Below are 24157 nucleotides of genomic sequence, written 5' to 3'. Positions count from 1 at the left end.
CTACCATTGGTTGAAGACTCTTTGTGGGTGCAACACTGTAATGACCATGGGCATACCTTCGGAACAGGGACGTAGCCAGGGGTACGGCTTATGGGGCTTCGCCTCCTCCCCTCCCCCCCGAAATCCGGCAGACTATATTATACACATGCCTTTGACCCCCCCCCCTCCCCCTCTCCACACTCCAAGTCATGGACATTCCAGTGACCTCAACCCCCCCCCCCCCCCCCCCCCAAAAAAAAAAGAAGAAAAAAAAAATTCCTGGCTATGCAAGCTGCTTTGCAAGGGTTGACTAGCAGACATTCTACACGCCAGCAGAAAGTTGACGGTGTAACAAGGCCAGTCTGACAAACATGAGCTATTCAAAATTTCTGATCTATAAGGTATCAAAAAAAAGGAAAAGCAATTTTCTCCAACTGCTCTGCTGGAAGAAGGCGGTGTGACAAACAAATTCCAAAAGGTTAATACCGCTCTTGCACAAAATTCCCCATAGCTAACACTGCAAGATAACCCTATAGGCTCGCCTTTTGGTATTTATTTAACCAGCGATATATTTCCATTCAGTAACAAAACTGAAACTGAATCCCAAAGCATATGTGACCAATAAGAGCAATTTTCACCCCAGAAGTTACCATCTTACCACGTTTGGAAATGTGTTCCTAAATACAAAGGCAATTCATAACCTTGGAAAACATAGTTTTGCAATTAACATTTTAATATAAGGCAATCTATGTATCACATGTAAAAAAAAAACATTCAAATTAAGAGAAAGCAAAAAACATACAGTTATCTATATGCATACTTTCAGAAGTGGTTAAATACAAAGAAAGTGCTGTGACCGTCTGAAAGGGAATACCCTCCCCTTCTGAATGCATAGACAACTGCACAAGTTTTGAGCTACTAACTGAATATGCATTCCTTCATTAGCAGCTACAAGTTAAACACAAAGTTATCGAACCATTACAACCTGTAGTCCACAAAGCTACACGTTAAACAACCAAGGTAAAGTAGAAGCTGTTGTGAGCTATACAGACAAGCTGTCTGATGCATAACATGCAGTAAAGTGATACAGAATAAAATGTGACTAGTAATCTCATAAAACAATAAGGAAACAAAAAAAACAGAAGCATCCTGGTGTATCATATGTTGGTACCAGCCAGCATTACCAGTATACACATTTCTAGACGATACAAACACCAAGCTTAGTTATATATAAACTGCAATCATCTATCCAAGGTATCAACTGATAAATTCAAAGTGAACTCTACTGCAAGCACCGTGACCACCACTGGCTTATCAAAGTTTGACAAGTTACCATCTAGGCACGTCTCTATTGGATATCATCAGCAGCATCCTTCAGCGTGTTTTCCTTCAGCAAAGAAATAAAGAGCCCATTGTAGTCTGAATTGATCGTCAGTACCCTCCTGAAATGCGACAGATGCTTTATGTTGGTTTTGCACATCCCCCCCCCCCCCCTTAATTTCCTTATCTTATGCAGGTTGGGAAGTGGGAAATGAACCATCGATTAGAAAGAATGACAACCTTAATCAGCTTAATTAGCCACACTAGACATCACAGCTGCTCATCAAACAAACAAAAAGCTTTGTTCCTTGCCAATAAAAGAAATCTGTGTGCCTTATCATACCCGATACACTTAGAGGTGCACAGAATCTGTTGCAAATGAGCTGGGCACATGTGTGTGTGCAATGTCGGGTAACATCGGGAGCTCGCGTGACTGACATTGCAAGACGTCCAATCGAAATCATGAAATCATGTCATGCGACACTGATATTACAGTCATGTGTCACTGTCACATGATGTCAAAGTGTCATGTGACCGTGACATCATGACATTACTACGAGCCCTAGGGGCTATGGCCCCCACAAGTGAGATGTCACGCTGGAATCTGACGCTGGAACCCAACGGTTCTCTCATAGGGAATGAGCCTATGAACACAATCCGCGTAAAAATCACTACCAGCAAGTAGGATAGCATAAAAAAGTCAAAACATCTTCCCCGTCTAGAAATGCCATAAAACGAGCCCTAGGAGCTTCCGGAAACGCTGGGCCGCTGAGGCACAGCGATTTGCCGCATTCTGCTCCCGTCTTCACATCCCCTGGTGCTGACCCCAAAAGCGCGTCATAGTAAGGAAGCGCATTTTCGACAGAGGTGGCGCAGGGAGAGGAATAAACCTGACAATTCTCAAAACTTTACACCTCAGCGACACATTTTTCTGCATTCACGGAAAGCTTAAGAAACGAAGGGCTTGGTGGGTCCCCAGTGCCTTGTTATTGCTCTGCAGCCAATGAGGTCGCAGCACCGGCCGATGAAAACGCCGGAGGACCAATCATGAGGCAGGAGGCTTGAACGTAACAAGCCCACGCCCCACGTTTCTCAAGCTGACAGTGACTGTAGTTGCCAGACTTTTGAAATGCATTAAAGCCAACGGTAAACACCTTTGCAAAACAAAAAAAGACAAGGCAACCAGCTTTCTTTTTTTTTTCGTTCTCCATGCAATGCCTTGCGACTGGTGCCAATACCTGTTCTGATAAAGTTTCACTGTAACCCTGCGTTTACAGAACTTGAAAAATGATCCAGACTCGTGTACAAAGGAAGAAATTGCTGTAACAAAACATTCTAAAATGTACACTCTAATACACAACCTTAGCACAACCTTAACAGGCACCCATTTACTAACAGAAATATAGATTGGTTTTGCACGATCAGGAATGCATATTTACTTGAGCCAGCCTAGCAAAACGTTTCTACACTTTGGTTCATCCTGAAATTTAAAGGAAACAAAGGGTGGCACCCGTTCTACAGTGTAGCTGTTGTACTCACAAATAGTGTGCGCGGCCGTTCGCAGAAGACTAAACAAGTTGACCAGGAATATCCCACTTACAGAAGCTTTGATATCATTGCAACGCAACTTAAAGAGTGGGAAAGAAACTGATATATAGCATGGCCACAGGACTGCTCGTACCATAGACTCCTTTCAGCAAGCTTAATAGCTATATGAATCAAACTAAACTAAACTCTGCATCTGTGACAGGAACATGTGCAACTTTTCTTCATTTATCTCACAACACAAAATAATTTGGGGTGATGATTTAGGTGTCAACAATTTTAGAGCGCAGCTCTTAGGTGCCCGTTTCCGGCTTGAGTGGCATCGGCGTCGCTGTTGGCGTAACCGCGCAGTGCATTTTGGGAAATTTCCCATAATGCACTGTGCGGGACCCTCGTGACGTCACGTGACCCTCGTGACGTCCCGAGTCCAGCGCATTGCATTATGGGACATTTCCCTTAGTGCACTGTGCAGGGAGGAGGAGGGGGAGGAGGACGGGGGGAGGAAAGGAGGGGTGGAGGGTGACGAGGAACAGGAGGGGAGGAGTAGCAGGGAAAATGAGGAGGTGAGGAGGAGGGAGGAGGGGCATAAGCTCCCCTCAGTACCCTTGCCTCCTCCTCCTCAAAAGCTGTGCTCTAATTCAGCATTCTAGGGAGTTGTAAACGTCTTTAATTTTTTCAGATTTAAACATTCTAATCTGCAATACCTGAGCTGATGACACTGCACAACCCCAGTGAGAGAACCCTGAAAACTCCTTTCCAACTTGCTTAAAGACATAGCAAGGAATAGGAAAGTACTGAAGTTACATTGTCCATTCACGTCGATGAATAGATGTACACTGATAGAATGAAACAGAAGAAAATAAATCATGAAGCCTTCCACACAGGGGAGTGGCATACAAAGTCCACAAACAACTGTGTTCACTCAAAGGGATGCAGTTGTACCGTCCATCCCGAGTGACAAAATTCTCCTAAAGTCTGTACATATCTTCCCTATTTGCCATTGGCCTGCAGCTCTTTGTTTGTTCAGCATAATAAAAATCACTACACCCGAGTGAATTACTTAGAATGTCATACTTGGTACATTTCATGAGGTAGGCACGTTCCAAGAGTAGAAAATTATGCACTAGTTATTGTGCTCTCGCATTTTGCGCCTTTTACTTGACCCAGCACCGATGCCACAATAAAAATTTGTGCACCCTTACTGCGATCTGGTTTCTTTTCACACGGACACGCATTGGGGAACCTAATCGTAGCAGCGCAGTGTCGCACTCCATAGCTACCATGTATTGCGTATAGTCAATAACAGTTCAAAGTCCCAAAAACAAAACACTAAAAATAAATTCTTACACAGTGGTTGGAGTCATGGCAAATTGTAATGGTATTTTTGGAGCACTAACCTTGCCAAGCAGGCTATCTGTGTGGAGACCGAAAGTGGTCAGTGTGCATTTCTTTCTCTCTCTGTTATCTTTTTTTCCCGAAGGTCATACACAACAAAGATTATGTGTTTTTATCAGCTGTCTCATCTGCCTGTCAGTTTTTCTGCCATTAGATCAAAACCGAGGAAGGGCCAGCAATCTGGTGGCTACAGATGAATTTGTGAAAAATACAGAAGATTTCAGCACCTTCTGTGGAAACGTTTCCACCCAAAAATGAATCCGGACAGCATTCCCTCGTCACAAGAGCTATGCTCTTGTGACAAGGGAAGGGCGAGGCAGAGGGGGTCAACTGAAGTGTGACAGTACAAAAAAAAAGAGAGACTACTCTACACCAAAGAAGACTGCAGGAAAATGCTGCTGATACCGGTCACAACTTGCCGACGAAAAAAAAAAAGAGTTTGTCTCTGGTTGCAAAGAGAAGGGAACTAGGAAAAAACTGCTCCTAGTTCACCCCATAACGACCACAGGAATTCACCGGTCGTTTGTTCCTAACAAGCTTACCCGCCATAAGAAAACAAGTCCCATCGGAAAAGCGCATTTTAAACGCGCCACGTTCTCGGCCAACAATTCCGACGGACGAAATCGCCTCTCCACGCCGTGCAATGGTGGCCAAAACGAGTCTCCAACCGGTGGCCCTGCATTGAAAGCGGTTCTGAAGTGGCAACAAACGACGTCACGCGAGCCGGCGTGTCATGCTCTCGGACACTGCAATCCTGGCAGTTGGCCGCATCCCATCTCCTGGCTGCCAAAGCTTTGAGAAGTTCCAAGATGGAGAGCGACCCGCAGCTGAACTCGCGTCTGCCACATCTGCCTCCACCATCGTGCCGATCCCAAGATCGCGGCAGGCGACAGCACGACGCTTTTACGACGTCGTCCGGTGGAAATCGAGGGACCACGATCGTATGGGCACACTCCAGCCACCGACAATTGCCACAGAGAGGCCAACGCGCAGGGCCCGCATTTCACGCCGGGACAGCACTTGGGATAAAATGCCTGGTGGCGACTGCCGAAGAAGACTGCCCATATACCGCCGACTGGCTCTGCGTCCCGCACAAGCTGTGCGCTAGGACGGAGGCAGCGTACCAAAGGCGCTGTAGTTGGCAACCCTGTATGTCTGCACGGTCTTGAAGACCGGGAAGACGGTCATCTGCTTGACCGCGGCGTGCTTCGCGATGCGCCCCGCGACGAAGCCGTCGGCGTTCTTCTTGAACTTGGCCTCGTCGAGCGATGCGAAGGTCCCTGGCCGCTCGATGAGCACGCCCGGACCGGACCATCCCAACTCGCTGGCGAAGCTCGGCACGTTGGGCTGGAGCGTCCTCCGAGGAGGGAAGGGGACGTACGCATAGAAGTACTCCACGTCCAGGGAGGCGGCCATCAGCGACGCATCGGGGTGACGGGCCTGCATCAGCTCGTAGGCCACCCGGCAGAACTGCAGACAGTGGGAGGAGACTTTCAGTTCACGCAGATGCGGCAAAAAGAAAGCTCTCTCTGTAGCATATCGGAACTCTCCCTAATAAAACTAAAATTAAAATTTAAAAAAAAAAATGACATTGATTTTTTTGTTTTTGTTTCATATTGCGTTCGAAGAGTGAAGAACATACAGTAATATCTTGAGATGCCCACCCCCAAAAAATATACCACCTCGATTTTAGGCCTTGATTGGCTATTTTCTTTTTAAAAACCAATCACAGCTCATCCCTAGAAATGATATTGTTCATATCAGTGATGGCCTCGGCATAAATTTGTCTAGCAGGACACATTTCTGACTGGCAAGTACAGTCATCTCTGCTTCATTGTCCCTCGCCGCAATAACAAGTTTGACGAAAAAACATCTAAAAAAATATTTTTTTAATCTTTTCTTGACTGTACACTGAAAGTTAACCTGCTCCTTATTTTAGCCTGACTTGGTCCCGATTTTAGGTAGGCAATCCCTCGAGATATTCCGGTATATTTTTATAAATTTCCGAGCTAAATTTACAAGGGTGATTTCATTTGAATTCGACCAAACTTGTCGGGGGGGTCTTTAGATTTAATCGTAAAAAATATATATGATACCCGAATCCTTGTGATGAAAGAAACTGCCTTTTGAAAAAAATTAGAATTGTATAGTTTGAGAGAAAAAAATTCTGAGGCGCTGCAGGGTAGAACACGTCAAATACCCAATTTGATTTTATCTCGACTTTAGCCGCCATTTACAAAATATCGAATTCTTGCAGAATTATTATATTTATTACGCAATATTTACACAGACTTGGCTATTTTTAGAGGTAAATTTCTGTCTTCTGTTATTTTAAATTAATTTTCTAAAAAATCTCAAACTAGAGCAAGTGTGACGCAACTTCGGACAGCTATATAAAACGAACGGTAGGGCGCAATGACGTGAGACAGATATCTGTGCGTAGCTATCAATGTAAGCTATCGATTGACATGTATTTTCTGGTTATTGTGTTTACCGTGTTGTTTTTATTCTGCCACAAATATAGACAAAAATGAAAAATATGCAAATTTTGAAGTCAATTTTCTCAAAAAAGCGATTTTTTATTTCGTTCATACTTTTTTAATTTATTGCCCAGATTCTGCTTAATAACCGGGTATAAATATTGCTTGACCTTTTTTTGTTGTAGTTTTAGGACAACCAGTTGAATAAGTCATTTTTATCGCGTAATACCAACCTCCGGCTCCGGTATGCGGGCTTCACCGCAACATTGATAATTGGCTCAGCAATATCAGATTTCACTGAAAACTACTTTACCCCATTGAATTTTTACTAATATATTTTAAAAAAAATCAGTAACGTCATAAAGAAATGAGAGATGGCTGAATTGACGAAGTGATGTCTGCGAAGTCACAGCTTGCATTTTCGAACGTCGCCACGACAATGTTTTACTACTGAGGTTGCACGAAACTTATATATTTAAATTATTTGTTTGAACATTGTGCCGTGATAAACAACAACAAAAGTAAATTTAGTTAACATCAATGTTAACTAGCCTAAGCGAGTGGAGAGATCCAAGACGTTTCATCCGTTTCGATCATGTCGGGTTGCATTCTACGGCACTATCCAGTCCAGAAAAACAATATCCCCGTTTATGCGTTTCGGACAATCTTTATTTTATACAAACATTATCGGAAAATCGGCTCGAATTTTTTAAATTTACCGCATGGCATTCTTTCGCCTATCCTTCATTGGCCCTTAGTACTCCGAGGTACGTGAAAAAAAAAATTGACTACATTTTGTCCATCCTTCGGCTTTTGGACTACTTGTTGCATACGTTTAAATTTTTTGGGCTACGCACAGCATATCGGAAGTTGCTTTTCAGCTTACAGTAATCATACTCTTTTGTTGGCAGTATGCAATAAAACATTCATAGGTAACAGTTTAACAAAATCACTCTATTTATTGAGTAATTTATTTGGGTTAACAAGGCACACCTATAGAAACACATAATTTTTCACAGAAGCGCAAATGTACAAGAAGAGGCTTTAACAACAAAACAAAACAAAGCCGTAGATCATCTGAGAGTTCCGCACGTGCACCACAGAGGTTCATGCATTAAGACGAAGATAGAACAGTTCGCTCAAGCTGCACTTCGCCCCTTTCGCGTCGCCACACGTGCGAAGCGCGGATGCCTTTCTGAGTCGGTACGAAACTCCACTCTGTTTTCTTGATTCTGCGGAAGTCACTCACCTCCTTCTCGGTTAAGTTCATGAGAGTTACGTTTTTGACACGCCTTCCAACCTTGTCCACAAAATCTACTGATGTTCGGACGAGCTGCTCCTCCGGTGAACGGAGGTTGTGCACCGTTGCGTGGTGTTTGAGAAGCCCTCCAACCCCGTCACAAGAGTTTTTACCATGCCCAGAGGCAGAAAATATCCACTTCAATTGGGTATGGCCCACTCGTTCGAACTCATGCAGCTGAAATCTATTTTTAAAATGAGCAGGTGCCCCGTCGGATATGTACGTTAGTGAAGCATAAACTGGGATGTGCTCCTCCAGCCAGTCTTCTATAAGTCTCAGAGCCAGCAGCGCATGGGAAGTGTCATGACATAAGTCCTCACAGACAACGCCGAAGCATTTTGAGCCTTGCGACGTGGATGCCACACACGTGAAAACAGAGAGCTGACGCTTGTGCCAGTGGTACTCCTGTATCTCGTGTGGCAAAATTACCGTCCAGTTCTCCGCAAAATCGAAGTGCATAACGATGTGTCTTGAGGTCACACTAGACTTCTCAATCCGTATGGCTTCCCGTTGTGTCCTACGAATAAAATCGTGCGTGGAAAACCTTGTGGCCCATTTCTGTAGCTCTTTCAAAAAGGCGCTGGAGTCGGCAGTCTTGCTTATCAAATTACCATTCTCCCATGTGAAAAATGTAATTTCCTCTTCAGGCACCATTTCCAATGATTCTAAGGAGAGTCTGTCAGTCGAGGGGCAGTCTTTGCATTCGCCTCTGAAACATTCGGACGAGGGTTCAGGGCAGAGGCACAAAGCGAGAATCTCCTCTTTTGTTATTTTTTTCTTCTCGCATGCTGTTCAGGGTGGAAAAGCACAAATCGAAATTCGTACAGCACACACATGCACAGACAGTCTGTTCAGGGTTTAGCTTGACCCACTTTGGCCGCAGCGAGTAAAATTTAGTCAGACCTAATTTTGAGTCCGGGTTTGCTTCCTTAAACAGCCTGTACGTCTCTCGGACAGACCTTGTCATATACCGCTTCACGACCACATGTTCTTCGCCATCCTTCAGAAGCTTAACAGCATCTTTTTTGTTTGGGCTCTGCTGAGAACAGTCGAGATCGTCGTCGGTGTAATATTGCGTGGCTGCCCGTATGGTGTCCTCGCTTATGCTTCCACTGTGATAAGGCTCCGGACGCTCCCATACGCCGAACCGTTCACGAAGCTGCTTTAATTTCTTCAGAAGGTACTTCGATGCCTCAGGAATTAGCCGTTCTACCTCCCTAGTGGCTACGCCCTTGGGCACAAGCGTGAGGAGCTGACATCTCTCCTGGTAAGATGCCGCCTTCACAAAGGCCTCTCTGATGTTTGCCCACCACCCGTCGCAGCCGAGGCATGGTTGATCACTGCGAGAACTTGACCCACTTGGCTCCAAAGTATATGCAGTCGCCAACTTTTTTCGTACCTGTCGGCTGTGTGATCCTTCAATCTCCCGCTGTTTTCTTTCAGCATATGCCTGACGGCTTTTCGGGTTTACTGTAGAAGGCATGCGCAAAGGAGTTGTTTCAAGCCCAGCAGCAGAAATCTCTTCGTTAAGACCTTCCACTACTTCGTGCTCTTCGATGCAGCTTGCTGGAGAGCTCGAGCATGGATCACTGACAGATGATGAAAGCTTCTCACCGGTGTACTGGAACCAGTTCTGGCAGAGCACGTCATCCAACGCAAGAGCCGCGGCTTTCGATGGGGGCAGGATCATCTTCAAGGCGTCTACGTTGAGATCGGTGACATAACGAAAACGTCGGTTGCGGTATACCCTTCGCTTATGTCTCTCGAAGTAGTCCGCGCAACTCTTTCTTTTAAAGCTGAAAACTGCAGCCATGACTGAGTTCAAAATAACGCGTTCATTCCTCGGGAGGTTCCGGCTTTCTGCTTTCGACGCAGTTCCGCAGTTCTCTTATACAAATTCATTGCTGCAAGCCCTCTTCTTATATTTTTTTTATTCTCTTATACTAGATGAGTTTGTCAAATATAGACACTGATTAGCGAATCAACCTAAGGACGCCAGAAATGTCATGGTGCGTGTTATTCGCTTACAAGTAAAAATAAATAATGGATAAGAGAAACAGACAGACCATAGCACCAGGGGCTCAAAGAGGACTACAAACATTAGTTCCGGAGAAAAGTGCTGCAACGAAGACACAAAATGATAAGCCAACCAAACCTTCCTTTTTGTTCTGATGCTCTTGCCGACACTGTGGCCATGTTTGTACTGGTGATAACTTGCCACCCTTGAAACAAATAAGTATCCGCAAAAGCTGTATGTATACAGTTACGACTCCATCGACCGGCGTGATAATGTCTAGTGTTTACTGCATTTGTTTTCTCCTTTTGACAAACTTGACCCAGCCGAGCTACAGAAACTTCGGGCACCAAAGAGTCTCAAGCTTCCGCCCATAAATTTATTGGGAGAAGGACAAGGACTGCTTCACACAGTTCCACTTCGCTGTGATGCATTGCGACAGCCTGTGACGACGCGAGTTCCACTCTAACAAGATTAGTATAACCCTCTTGCAACGGCGCACGCCGAGGTCAACTAAGAGTCGCATGGTAATCTTCATGATAAGAATCGCAGCCTTTTGCTGGTGCTCGCGAAGAGGTTACTGAACCTATACTTCACCTAACAACTGGACCAGTTGCAACTGATGTAACGAACATGGCTCTTTCTTTTGATGTAAAAACAAACATAAAGAAAAGCGCCAGAAAACGTGCATACCCAGCTGGTAAGCAACACACTGGAAATCAATTAAAAAAGTTTGAAAGAGAAAAAAAAATTTGCCTACGCCACTTGCCTTCTGTCATTTTTTTGTGACATTTCTTTTTTTGTAAAAAGTATATTACTAGGAATGCAACGAGGTAAAGTGGTTGTCAGTGAAATCTGATATTGCTGAGCCAATTATCAATGTTGCGGTGAAGCCCGCATACCGGAGCCGGAGGTTGGTATTACGCGATAAAAATGACTTATTCAACTGGTTGTCCTAAAACTACAACAAAAAAAGGTCAAGCAATATTTATACCCAGTTATTAAGCAGAATCTGGGCAATAAATTAAAAAAGTACGAACGAAATAAAAAATGGCTTTTTTGAGAAAATTGACTTCAAAATTTGCATATTTTTGATTTTTGTCTATATTTGTGGCAGAATAAAAAACAACACGGTAAACACAATAACCAGAAAATACATGTCAATCGATAGCTTACATTGATAGCTACGCACAGATATCTGTCTCACGTCATTGCGCCCTACCGTTCGTTTTATATAGCTGTCCGAAGTTGCGTCACACTTGCTCTAGGTTGCATGTTTGAGATTTTTTAGAAAATTAATTTAAAATAACAGAAGACAGAAATTTACCTCTAGAAATAGCCAAGTCTGCGTAAATATTGCGTAATAAATATAATAATTCTGCAAGAATTCGATATTTTGTAAATGGCGGCTAAAGTCGAGATAAAATCAAATTGGGTATTTGACGTGTTCTACCCTGCAGCGCCTCAGAATTTTTTTCTCTCAAACTATACAATTCTAATTTTTTTCAAAGGCAGTTTCTTTCATCACAAGGATTCGGGTATCATATATATTTTTTACGATTAAATCTAAAGACCCCCCCCGACAAGTTTGGTCGAATTCAAATGAAATCACCCACAAGGGAACTTGACTTGGTACGAAGGTCATGTGATGCCGATTTTCCCACTCAATTTATCTGGAAACTGAATGGTGTATAGGTCACATGACATTAATTTTCCCTTTGAACTTAGCGTAAATACAAAATTGGCGTATAGACGCTTTCAGCACATCAGTTCGCCGAGCTGCCACCAGTGGGCGTCCTCCCCAGGCCGCCAGCCAACCTGTATTTTCGTCCGGGCTCCCGCGCCTACCTTGCTAGCGGATGTTTGTGTGACGATTGAGCGACTGCAGTGGTATGCGTAAACAGCGTCCAACGGGCAACATGTGCTCTGCAGTGGGTCGAAAAAACAGCAGTGGCAACATTGAGGTCTGGAACCACGCCGTGTGCACTGAACATGCCTCGGCGAAGCACATGGACCATCCGTGCTCTGTGCCATTTTCGATGCACTGATTCGTATTGAATTACCCGAGCAGAACATCTGTAAGGCGGGACTAACAGCACTTTCTCTCGGGCCGCGCTCGCAAACTAACAACTACTCGTTTGCGCCAGACTTTCTACTGTAACTCATTCCGATGCCCCCAACATCGCACGTGGTATTCTTTTCTGAGGAGCGACGAGGCGCAGCGCTAAAAACTGCATGCGAGCGACTTCCGGGCGAGGGGTAAAGTTAACTAGGAATCTACTACAACTGAGCGGTGTCACGAGCAACAGCAAGCAATCCACCACAGCAACGGCCCAGCCCGTCTCTGATGGCAAAGTTTTTCCCTTGCCAAATCACCTACCTGATTAAAGTGCTCAAATGCAGCAAGAAACAATACGACTACACACAGTGGCATCAGTAGGGGTGTGGGGTGTTGTAATGGGCAACGAGCGGGTGGATCACAGCAAGTCACCGCTCCGGGTGTCGCCGACCCCAGTGACGCCACTGCCGCGACGAGTAGAGTATACACATGCAGCGATGGATAAGACTGCGATAGCCTTGCTGTGTCAACACGATATTTGCAGAAGTAGCATCGGGTAACTACCTTTATTTTTAGCAAAAACATAAACTTACATGGTCTCTGAAGTCTAGGCCATAATATTCTGTCATCGACCCATTCACAGTCCAATTCCATTGTATATAACACCCCGGCGGTGGCTGGCAAAGCACAGTACACAGTGGGAAACGTAGGGCAGCAGCAGGAAAGTAGAGGCTGGCAATGGCAGACGGGTCACGTGATGCCAAGATGGCGGTACCCATGCAAAGTTGCCTGAAAGCGTCTATAGGTCTTGTCACGTCAAGTTATGAGACATCAACTTCCCTGCTAACTTAAGCGGTGAAACTGAATCGGTCTGTAGGTCTCATAACATCAGGTCACGTGACACCAAATTTCCCACTAAATTTAGAAGGGAAACTGAATCGATGTTACTGCCATAAATTTTTCCATTAAATTTGCCAGAAAATGCACATATGAACGGAGAGACAGAAAAAATTTTGGGATTGGGGGGGTGGGGGGTTCTTTAAAGGGCAACACGGCTTCATTTTTGGTTTTGTAAAAAACAGCGCTGTCCTCTTCAGTATCACCTAGGAAGACAACACGTCAAATATTACGACGCATTTCTGCCTAAATGTTTCTTAAACGATCCGGCAAACTTTGACACTCGCCAAGTTGCCAAAATCGGCTGACTCGAGCGGGCGAATTCAGGCGCAACCAAAAGCACAGTCAAGGCTATGGCATGGGCGTAGCCAACATTACGCTAAACGTCATTACCATTGCCCCCTTTTTGCTTGTTTTTACTTCTACGGGGGAGCGTAGTGGATGACGTCAGCAACATTTCCTCTCGGCCCTCAGCAGTATCCACGTGATTGGCATAACGCGCCTGCGCAGCGCACTTCTTGGGAGCCGTACGGCCGACCTGCCGTGATTTCGCCATCACCGCCGTCTCCTGCGTCACATCCGCCGTCGTCGTCTCACCGTTTGTGATTACTGTCTCTCGGGGTTTCATCCACCCTATGGACACTATGTGCGCAGATATATGCCGCAGTTGTGCAGACGTCGTCGAATGCCGTAGACACCAAAACGTGGCGAAGAATGCAGACCACACTCGAGGCGTACGCGCGCCCCAATTTCGCCTGTCGTTGCGTAAAGGATTACGTGACATCTTGTACCACGTGATGGCCATGTTCTTTGCGGCCCAAGGCCAACGTTGCCAGACGAAGCAGAAGTTTCGGTTTCGATTTCCGCTCATGTTAAAAGTTAGCTTTTAAAAGTTAGATTAAAAAATATATATCCCATTTTTCACGAAGCAAACAACCTGGAGTCTTTTACTAAGGTTTTTTAATGCGAAATGACTGATTCTCTCAAAATCATTGGAATTGAGCAGAGCTGCCCTTTAAAAAACATTTCATGCTTTAAAAATGGGATCATTCATCTAATTTGGCCCAGGGGGCTAAGTTGGAGGCCATAGGGGCTACTAGAAAAGAGGCAAAGTTGGTTAGTTAGTTAGCTAATTAACAAAATATGTTTCATTAACTTTCTACATTTTCATTTCTGGGGGCATAAGATAGTTGGAGAACTGATGTTTAACCTCATTGGGGTCTATCCAAGACGTAACATTTAAATTAAAAAAATTTGTAGCGGGTGCTACGGTGCAAAAAACGTAATTCTTGTCCACAACTTCAAACAAAAACAATGGGGGCAAAAAGCGCCAGTGACGCTGATCCCCTTGTTCTACCCTTGCATCACACTGCCGACGTCACCTGTGATGAGGACACGTGGATTGCAGACTTGGCAAAGCCAGAGGTATCAATGTCATGGGCACCCTTTGCTCACTTCGGTTCAGTTCGAAGCCAACGGCGACATCTCTCACCCTGTAGAACAAGGGCGACATCTCTCACCCTGTAATGCCTACGACCAATTTTTCAATCAATGTTTCCTGTCACGGCTAGACCATAGTAGGGTTGAACGTCAATTCTCCAATTGCATTACATCCCTCCCAAAAACATTGAAGAAGTTAATTAAAACTTTTTAGTCAACTAGCTAACGAAGTAATGAAAAACAGCTTATTTTGTATTATGTGCTCTGTTGAGTTTCTATGCTGTTGCTGCATGTAATTTGATGTTATACGCTCCGTTAAGTTGTTAAACAGTTTTCTTCTCTTGCTTCCACTATTCACATACCAGAATGGAGAGTGAAGTTATTCTAACTAACCGACTTCGCCTCTTTTCTAATATATAGGTAAAATATCATTTTACTGTAAAGACACTTTGTTTAATTAGAGAACGGTTGAGGAAATTTGCGGGTTCCCCGTGAAGGTGCTCTGAGGAATCCAGTCCGAAAACCCGTGTTCTGAATAAGGTTCTTAATCTTGGGGAATGTCTTGCCTTTGAAGGAAGGTCAAGGAACCCCTGTCGCCTTCTACATTGTTACACTCAAGCAGTAGAGAATCCTACAGACCTCATTAACTTTTATTAATATTAATATTAATAGTGCACACACTAGGGCGTGTTTGGTCAATAGCTATGCCTCGACACATTGCACTAAAAATGCTAAAATGTTGCCTGAATTGGTAAAAGGTTTTATTCAGGGGTAGAAACGATCGATACGACTTGGGTGTTTTGGGAAACCCCTGAGGACGTTTCAGGGTACCCCTGAGTTCCTGGGAAACCAGTTTGAGAACTCATGCTCTACATGTGGTTTCTTTCATGGCTCCATCAAAAGCCGGTCGCATCACGACCCCAGCCAAGTGCTCACCCCTGAAGACATGGTGCACACCAGGAAGTCAGACTCTGCGAGCAAATGGATGTCACTGATCACTCCAAAGAGTGAGGAGCTTTTGCTTCGGACACCCAGGTCGTGTGCCTGGCTGGACGACAAATTGTTGTGAATGACCAGGTAGTCTGGGAACCTGCATAAACGAGATGAGGAGATGCATCGCTGAAGAAAGACACTACAATGTAATCCACTTTTAACTATACCACATATAACGATGTACCACTTATAACGATCAGTTTCTAGGGTTTCCAGACTAGAAGCAATCAGTTTCTAGTGAACAAAAGGTTAGGGCGCAAACGAGCTGGTGGTGGTTAGACATTTGACTAAAACCTTTGAGACTGGGACGAGAAGGGACGGACAAACACAAGGTCTAAAACACAGCTGAAATGTATTCAACAACGAAAGGGCTTATATATAGGCTAGACTAGAAACAATCAGCTTCTAGTCCAGATAGAATTATAATCAGTTATATTGATTTAAATTTTGAATTTTCTCATTATCGTTATAAATGAATTGCTTTGTATAAGCATCAAAGAGAGATAAAAGGGCAACTACCAATCACCTGCTCTTGTCAACTTATTTTTAGGCAAAGGGCAAGACAGCGACGGACGGAGTGAAACTGAAGTGATGCGATTTTCGGTTCGGCAATTTTGTTGAAATGGCAACTTTTATTACAACAAAGCAATGCACCAATCTAACTGAGTTTTCTTGGGGGCAATATGCAGAAATGCACATGCAGTGTTCCTCCTAGCAAAGCCCGAACATAAGGAATATACTAGCGAGAGCACAAGTTGTTCTTTTGTTAGAAAGTTCAACACCCGCTTAATGTAAAAATAAATTGGCTCTCATTTGAGATGGAGCGAAACTCGCGCCCTCTAGGCGATCGGTGCAAAGCTGAAAAAAATTGGCGTTGTCCAGGAACCAATTCTGGGGCCTCTCTAAGACTATAGTGAAAAGCTCTACCAACTGAACTAACCAGGAGCTAGCCACCAGTAGAACAAAGAGTTGCTGACAGTTAGTGCCAGTCTTCATAATCGTACACACAGCACAGCACTTGATGTTTAATGAATAGATGTTAATAATTTAGGGCAATGGGCCCTTTCCGGAAATGTTGGGTGCCACCTATCAAGAAGCAGGAGAAATGTTTTCGGTGGCCAACCTTGCTTCCAGTTCTGCCCGCTCCAAGCTATGTTGACAGTCTGAAAGTCATCGGTAAAGGCATTCAGCGTTTGTTTTTTCTCTATCGAATGCGATCAACTACTTTACATTTGTTTTCAATGAATGCGCTGACTATGGATGACGTCATCCATTTTGCCGAATGAATGAATGACGGACTTTGCTGTAGCGCCCGTCGTGACCGACGGCATAATTGAAGCTCTCTTCGATCAATGAGAAAGTACAAAGATTTGCATTAAACAAGGTTCCATCTTATATGCAGTATCAGCAGTAAATTTAGAAAATATTTCATACCAAGTCATAGTTAAGGCAATCTTTTTTTTTTAAATATTTGTATAACTTGCTCGCAAATTTTAATTGACAGGAAGTACTCTCATAAATGTCAAGGCTCACTCTAAAATCATTGGAAAAACTCAGCGCCTGCAGATACCAATCTCACATTTTCATCAAACATGTATTGTGGTGGATTTCAGCTTGTGAAATTTTGAAGCATAGATCTATTTTTGTGAAAAATAAGACCAGAAAACCTGCCCGGGTCAACGGTGGACGTCTTCGGGGGCGACACAGTCGTCTGCAAACACTGTTGACCCTGGCAAGTTTGTTGGTCTCGTTTTTCGCTGGAAGGAAGCTACACTTCGAAAGTTCAGAAGGTCAAATTCACCACTGTAATATGTGCTGAATCATCTTCTCAATGTGCTGAATCATCTTCTCAATGTGCCGAATCATATCATGTCACTTAGTCATTCACTGAGGGGTTCTTGTTCCCATGTGTTTTCGCTCAAGGGCTTTGAAGGTCGACTGAACAATGGGACATATAAGGCATTCGCCTAAAAAGACATGAAATTGGCCACACCCGTGTGTTTTAAGTCTCGGGATTAAAGACAATGTTGCAAACTAATTTATTTATTCAATGCAAACAAGAAGAAAAAACATCAAGTCAGCCATTTCATCTCCCTTATTTATCCACAAGACCAGCTGATGCAGTCGTGGAGAGAAACGTCTGCTCCCATTTCTTTTTGTGCGTGCACATAGCAACAAACTGTGCAGCATAACCGCTTTACCTCAATGCTTCGTGATTATTTGGTAATGGTGGGCGATTCCAATGTTTACAACAACCAAAAAATGGATAGGCAGTTTGTGTAGCAATGTGAGATCGCCACTTTAGCAAGCAAAAACGTGCGCCAGTCAAGCGCACCATCATAAAAACGTGAACTCCGAGACATTTACTCTGTGTGGAACATAGACAACATGACAGCATACCTAACCAATCTGTACACTTTATTTGCACACCAATAAAAAAAAAAGGAACAAAAACACGAACTGTTTTTGAAGTGGCAACTGCAAATGTGGGAGCTGACTTGTATTTACACATCAATCAAAACTAAAGGAACAAAAACATGAACCTGAAGTGGCAACTGAAAACGCAAGAGTGCGTTGAAGACTGCCTTTACAAGTCGTCCGCATTGTTTTGCAGGATTGCCTGAATCCACAGCTACAGCTTCGTTGGGAGCAGGTCAGTAGGAGGAAACGCAAAGAAACCTAAACCGCAACAACGCTTGCTGTCGCTGCCTCAGCCGACAACGAAACAGACTTGGGTTATGTCGGAGATCTCCGAAACGTGCACCCACCGCTGCTTCCCACAGTTCCGAGCCGGACGCACTACGCCATACAAAATGGCAAACTCCTGACTGCTGCTGCTGCGCATGCACTGCGGAAGCTCCGGAAAAACCCCATTTCCCGAGTCAGAAAATATATATATGAGAATACATTTACTTCTATCCGCGACGACAAAGCACATTTCGCACCCCCTAGGAAAATTGTGTCTTAGAGGATTCTTTTTCATTGCATACCAGTCGCCTTGAGGGTGCGAATTGCTCTCGATATCGAGTGGAAATAAATTTATCCTTATCTGAATCTCCATTTGGGGGGTTGCCCCAAATCATTAAAATCCAACCATCACTTTAAAAGGCAAGAAGGTGCGAAGCGTCGTTCCGAAATAGTTGTCAAGAAACAGAAGCCTTCAGGAACTGTCCTAAAGTCAGGGTCATCTCAGTACTATCCCTGTTGCGATGGCTAAATGAAAGCCACCCTATATGAAACGTAATAATGAAATACCACGGGTATTTGATGGACGCAGAAGTCAAGCGTACGACAGGAACAAGATCAGACATTCCCTCGACTCGGCTCTTGGCATCCCATCATAGCAATCGCGTAACTCGATTAAGACAGGCAACAGTGCGGCTCACTTTTTCCTGATCTGGTCGACGACCTTGGGCTCGTCCGTGGCCACAAACACCCTCTTCTTCTCGACAGGGGCCGTGAGTGAGAGCCCGGCGTAGAACTCCTCCACGTGGGACATGTACTCCTCGACCGAGTGGTAGGCGGCTTCCCTGCTCTTGTCTGTCTGCCTGATGTGAACCCTGCAACGAGGGGCGCCCTCTTTTGTCACAGGGTGGTCACAGATGTGGTGCGCTTCGGGAGCGTCTTTTGCCATACGGATCCTGAAGGCTGGTTCACACATTCGCATTTGAGCGTGATAGACAGCATTGCCATCGCTCACAGCTCTGTATGTCAAGAGAATGTGCTCATGCCATCCATTAGGCAACCCTGGAAAAATCCGATTCGCATATTTAATTTATTGTACTCTCAGGGCCCGAAGGCATATAACTAGATCTGAGGTCTAGTTAAACATAGATATATAGGGTGTCCCCCCCCCCCAAGCGGACCCACCGCCGTAAAACGAGCCGGAAAAATATCCGCCTGCACACAGAAAGCTTAAACTATCGCCAAATGTAAACCGAGCCGGTCAGTTTTACTGTGTGAAAATTCAAAGTGCAGTTCTCTTGCTGTAAAAAAAATTAGAGCAAAATACTTGACAAAGTCAAGGTTGGGCACGTTTGCAGACATCCGAGTTAGCGACGCCCTTTACTTCTTGCAACACCTCCCGATAGGTGCAGTGAGCAGAAAAGAGTGCATCGTCTGCTCGTTGTGCATGTCGGGAGATGACGTCGCAAGTTAGTAGCATCATTAACCCGGTCATCTGCGAACGCGCTTAACCTTCTCCTTGGCAAGTTTTTTGCTCTCATTTTTCGCAGGAGGCAAACTGCGCCTTAAAGTGTCGCATGGCCAAACTGACCTGCTCAGTGCAAATTCGGTGAAAATTCTACCTTTCTCAGGCGCCAATTTTTCAGGCTCGTTTTAGAGCAGAAGGTTCGCTTGGGACACTCCATACACTATCTGCATGTGTTATCTGCATATACGTTATCTGCATTAAGGCAGCTTCATTGTACGTAGACACGAAAGGGGGAAGCCAGGAGAGACCTATACCACGTCTAGCTTCCCTCTTCCCCTTCGTCCCAATATAAATGACAAAATTATGTTGTGTTTGCGAGATTTAATTTAGCATCTAAGAGGAATGGTCACTTGTAACACTGTCAGAGTTATTTCAAAGCGGCGGTGAGAGAATGCTGCGTAAAGTATGTGCAGACGCAAAGCACTCGGGGGCTAGCCAAGAAAAAGAGCAACTTGTTTTCTCATTGTAAATGGTCACAAGTGTTTGCAACACAGTCGATCACAAAGACAAATGGTTGAATCAGCCTCAAGTTGTTCCGGTGCCAATCAGCCCACAGATACTTTGCCAGGGCTGTGTCCCTACTCATGCAATGGGCGGATTTAAGGGTGGGGAAGGGGAGGAGGGGTGAATGTCCCCCCCACGGTCAACTTTTCTTAATGAAAGATAACGATACATAAGCTTTTTTTTATCAAAATATTTTTAGTTTTTGATGACATGACAAATATTCAGAGTTTATCTCGAAGCAGATATCGAATAGTAGCATATTATTCGAAAATACTATTCCAAAATTTAATTATTTGCCAACACTACTAAATTTACTAGATAAGAAACAAAACTTGTTTTTTGGTTATGAGCATCAATGACATTTAAGATGTTGAACATCAGGATAACAAAAATTGGCACGTAAACAATAAATATCCTTCTTCAAACAATCCCTCCAAACTTAAAAGGTTAAAACAGCGCAAAAGACAACAGACAGGGTAAAGAAGGACACAGACAGTGCACTGTCTGTGTCCTTCGTTATCCTGTCCATTGCCTTTTGCGCTGTTTTAACCTTTTAAGTATGTCACACCAACTCGCCCAGGCTTCAACCTTAGCAATCCCTCCAAACTCAAAAAGGTTACCCCCAAGATTTCTTCCACTACTCTAGCTAATTTAGTTTCCATCTACTCTACTGACTGTACCATCGAATGGACGAAACCTATATAGAGGTAATAAAAAAACAAGAAAAATAACAAAAAATAACTTAAACCTAGAGAGTAGTCTATACTTATCCACTAGCAATACCCAGGTATCCTTCCTAAAACTCGAATTTGGAGATGTCAACAAGATATCACTGTCTATTCTGCATACTATACTTTTCACCTCAAGAACCGCAATAAAAAAAGTCTGGCTCCTTGCGGAGCATCACCAATTTCCACAATTATGTGGAGGGTTAAGGTATATCAGGGATCGCACGGGTACTTGAAAACCCTTGAATTTGAAAACTGCATTTTCCAGACCTTGAAAGCTCTTGAATTTCTAGCAGTGCTTGAAAACCCTTGAATTTCTTGATGATAGTTAGTTGTTGTTGTTTTTTTCGGCAATATTTAAACAATTTTTTGCAATAATACATAAATGGTTTTTTCACGTGTATGTTAACATAAATTCCAAAATTTCAACAAGAAAGTTTTCTTATGTGGCACATTTAGACACATTTAGCGGATGCCCGTTAAGCACCTGGCCACAATGGTAGCAGTCCCGGTGGTTTTGGATCCGGCCTCGCCCATCTGTCATCTTGCGATCGTGCCCCTCGTTCGCCTTGTTCTAGTTTGCTAGTTACTCCTGGTTTGCTTGTTCCGCTTTTGTTTTAGGCTACACATGGTGGACGTAGTTTAAGTTGTGCGCAATGCTTGGGATGTGCAACTAGTAACTACAGACACTGAGAAAGTAGAGGCAACAGGTGGTATCACCTACAGTGTCAAGTCGAACAGCCTAAGGAAAACGGCGATAACGAAGATGCAAGACCTTCTAAAAATCAACCAGGAAATCAAGGAAAAGCTGGAGTAGCTCTACTGAACCCTTTACTGGCACCTCTTTGGCAAATGCGCCCTTTCCTAGGTATTGTACAATAAAGAATTTTTGCAGTGCATTCAAAAAAGTTGTTATATTATAAATTTACTAGACAGAGTATTGGAAGGGGTCCTTGAAAATATCTTTACCGGCCCTTGAAAGTTTTTGACAACTGTTGAATTCTTTTCTTTGAAGTCTGTACGATTTCTGTATACGTAGGTGTATTTTAGATTATTAGATATATGTTATCTTATCGAGACATCCACGCGTCAAATGCCAAAAGCATTGCTCCTTCCTCTGACAACCCAATCTTGTAAGAACTATTTCGCGCTGCGTATGAACAATGTGCAAAACTTCCTCTTTTCTTCAGGTAAAAACGAGTATAGCTGCAGTTTTATATAGAAACTGCGTCTAATGCAGCATTTTGCTCCGGAGGAGTGCTTTCATCTCAGCATACAGGTGCGCCGAGGTGCAGCAAAATATGCACTCGCAATGCCTACTTTGCAGTTGTCACTTCACTGCAGTACATTAATGCACAGTGAGAAGCACACTCAATAAGACTGCGAACCCGCCAGAACAGACCAAAAACATAAGAAATGATACGAAAGTAGTAAGTATTTTATGCAGAGACCAAATCAAATACTACTATATCTAAGGCCATAATCAAAACGTAAAAAAATTTGCGCAAGCTTACCGTAACAAACTGGACATGTAGTTAACCAAACAGCTAGTATTACATTTTCAGTATTAATAAAGTGAAATTATATTTTGATGCAGTGTTAGTGAAAATTCCTTGTATTTTGGCAAAATGTAGAAGGAAGTAGTGCGGTAAGCCCTTTGGTGACATGTGGTGCAGTAATCCCAACATTTTTGGGATATCATGGTACAGTAGAAACCCCTTATAATAACTCCGCATATATAAAATTTCAATTATAGTAAAAGGAAGCGTCGGCCCCGACTGAATTCCCATTTTCTCTATGGCTCAAAATCCTGATATAGTAAACCATTACCACTCGGAATGCTGGTTATAGTAAAACACAGCGGCGCTGATGAAGTGTTATTTCCCCACCACAGTGTAATTTATCGGTGAGATCGGCATAGATCGGCTCCTAGATTCTCTAAAAGTGTGCATTAACTACCAGAGTACTACAGGCTACAGTGCTACATCGTACGATGACAGCGTTCTGAATGGTACTGCGGTCGCTCGTGATTGTTTCCATTTTCAGGGGTCATCGATCATCCGCCATACCAAAACAATAGGCCTAACAAAACTGAAAAGATGCTGCTTTTTTTTTTTTTTTTTTTGAGTTTGGGACTGAACTGTGCATTACGACTGATTCACATCGTGAGTGAATTACGCTCATTCAAGAAGCAGGTAACGAACAAATACAAAAGCAAATTGCGGATGAATTCGGCATTTTTGTAGCAACGGTGTTGGCCTTGGTGGAAAACAGTAAGCGTATTGAGGACACAATAGCCGATGGAAACAGCGGAAACTGCAAAAGCTTCCGAAGCTCCAAAAACGAGAACGCTGCCACCGCGCTGCTTGAGCGGTTTCAAAAAGCGTGTGCTGCAAACGTGCTGGTCAATGGACCTGTTACCAGAAAAAAAGACTTTGAGGCATCAAACGGATGATCTGAACCTTTCAAGGCGGGGAACTGTCTTAGTTTTCATCAGAAGTCGGGTGACGAAGGGCAGTTTTTGATGCGTCCGTTAAATAATGAACCGAGCAAGTGCTGCCCAGAGGAAGAACCTGAATTCACCCCTACAAGGCGTGAACTCTTGTTGGTTTTGGACAGTGGGGGGACTCTAAATGGAGCACAGGCAAATGGGCAACACTATGCCCACATGACAAGCCTCAAGAGCTTCCTTGTGAAGTACAAAGCACCTACAAAACAAGCTGATATAACTGAGCTCTTTACTGCAACCTAAGCGGTATTCTTATAGTTGTGGTGTTTGTGTTTTTATAAAAAAACATTTTATTCATTTCCACTCTCTTTTTATAGCTTTAATAACATATTTTTTAAAGGTGCTGCTGATGTATAATGAAACTCCCGATATAATAAAATTACTGCCCGGTCCCGACAGGTTTACTATAAAGGGGTTCTACTGTAGTTACATTGAACCAAAGTTTCATACAAGGGCTGTGTAAAAGCGTGTTTTGGAAAGCTTTTCCTACTTTCTCAAGATTCCTTTTTGAATCACAACACAAAGCTTTGCCCCGGTACCCCGGATACTTGCCCCAGATCTAGAACTTGGATTTGAATATTTTTGTTAGGGTTGGATATTTCATAAATTAGAGAGTGCAATGAAGCTAATGTTTCTGGAAACTTTTAACTACAAAACATTCTAATTGGCAAAGACTTTAATGACGCATTTGTAATCATCAGCAAAATAATTACAACTTATCATGACTTTTTTAAAATGAAGCTAAAATTATAAAAACGGCTCTCTAGCAATTTCTACTCTT

The 24157-nt window shown here is 43.7% G+C and overlaps 1 protein-coding gene across 1 annotated transcript in view; it reads right to left on the bottom strand.

Moving 5' to 3' along the window:
* Positions 1 to 691: 691 nt before the first annotated feature.
* The window catches only part of LOC8027856 (alpha-(1,6)-fucosyltransferase), a 46058-nt gene continuing 22592 nt past the window's right edge, over positions 692 to 24157 (bottom strand). Inside the window, exons 8-10 of the mRNA XM_029969399.3 lie at positions 18809 to 18982; positions 15366 to 15519; positions 692 to 5709 (exon numbers count right to left, since the gene is read on the bottom strand). Of these exons, the coding sequence (XP_029825259.2) occupies positions 5344 to 5709; positions 15366 to 15519; positions 18809 to 18982 (694 nt within the window). The 3' untranslated portion in view covers positions 692 to 5343. The remainder of the gene's footprint in view (positions 5710 to 15365; positions 15520 to 18808; positions 18983 to 24157) is intronic.

This window comes from Ixodes scapularis, unplaced genomic scaffold (genome assembly GCF_016920785.2).
Source record: "Ixodes scapularis isolate PalLabHiFi unplaced genomic scaffold, ASM1692078v2 PGA_scaffold4__175_contigs__length_147842914, whole genome shotgun sequence".
Taxonomy (NCBI): domain Eukaryota; kingdom Metazoa; phylum Arthropoda; class Arachnida; order Ixodida; family Ixodidae; genus Ixodes; species Ixodes scapularis.
Note: the sequence above shows the minus strand (reverse complement) of the source record. Positions and strands in the feature narration are given on the sequence as shown.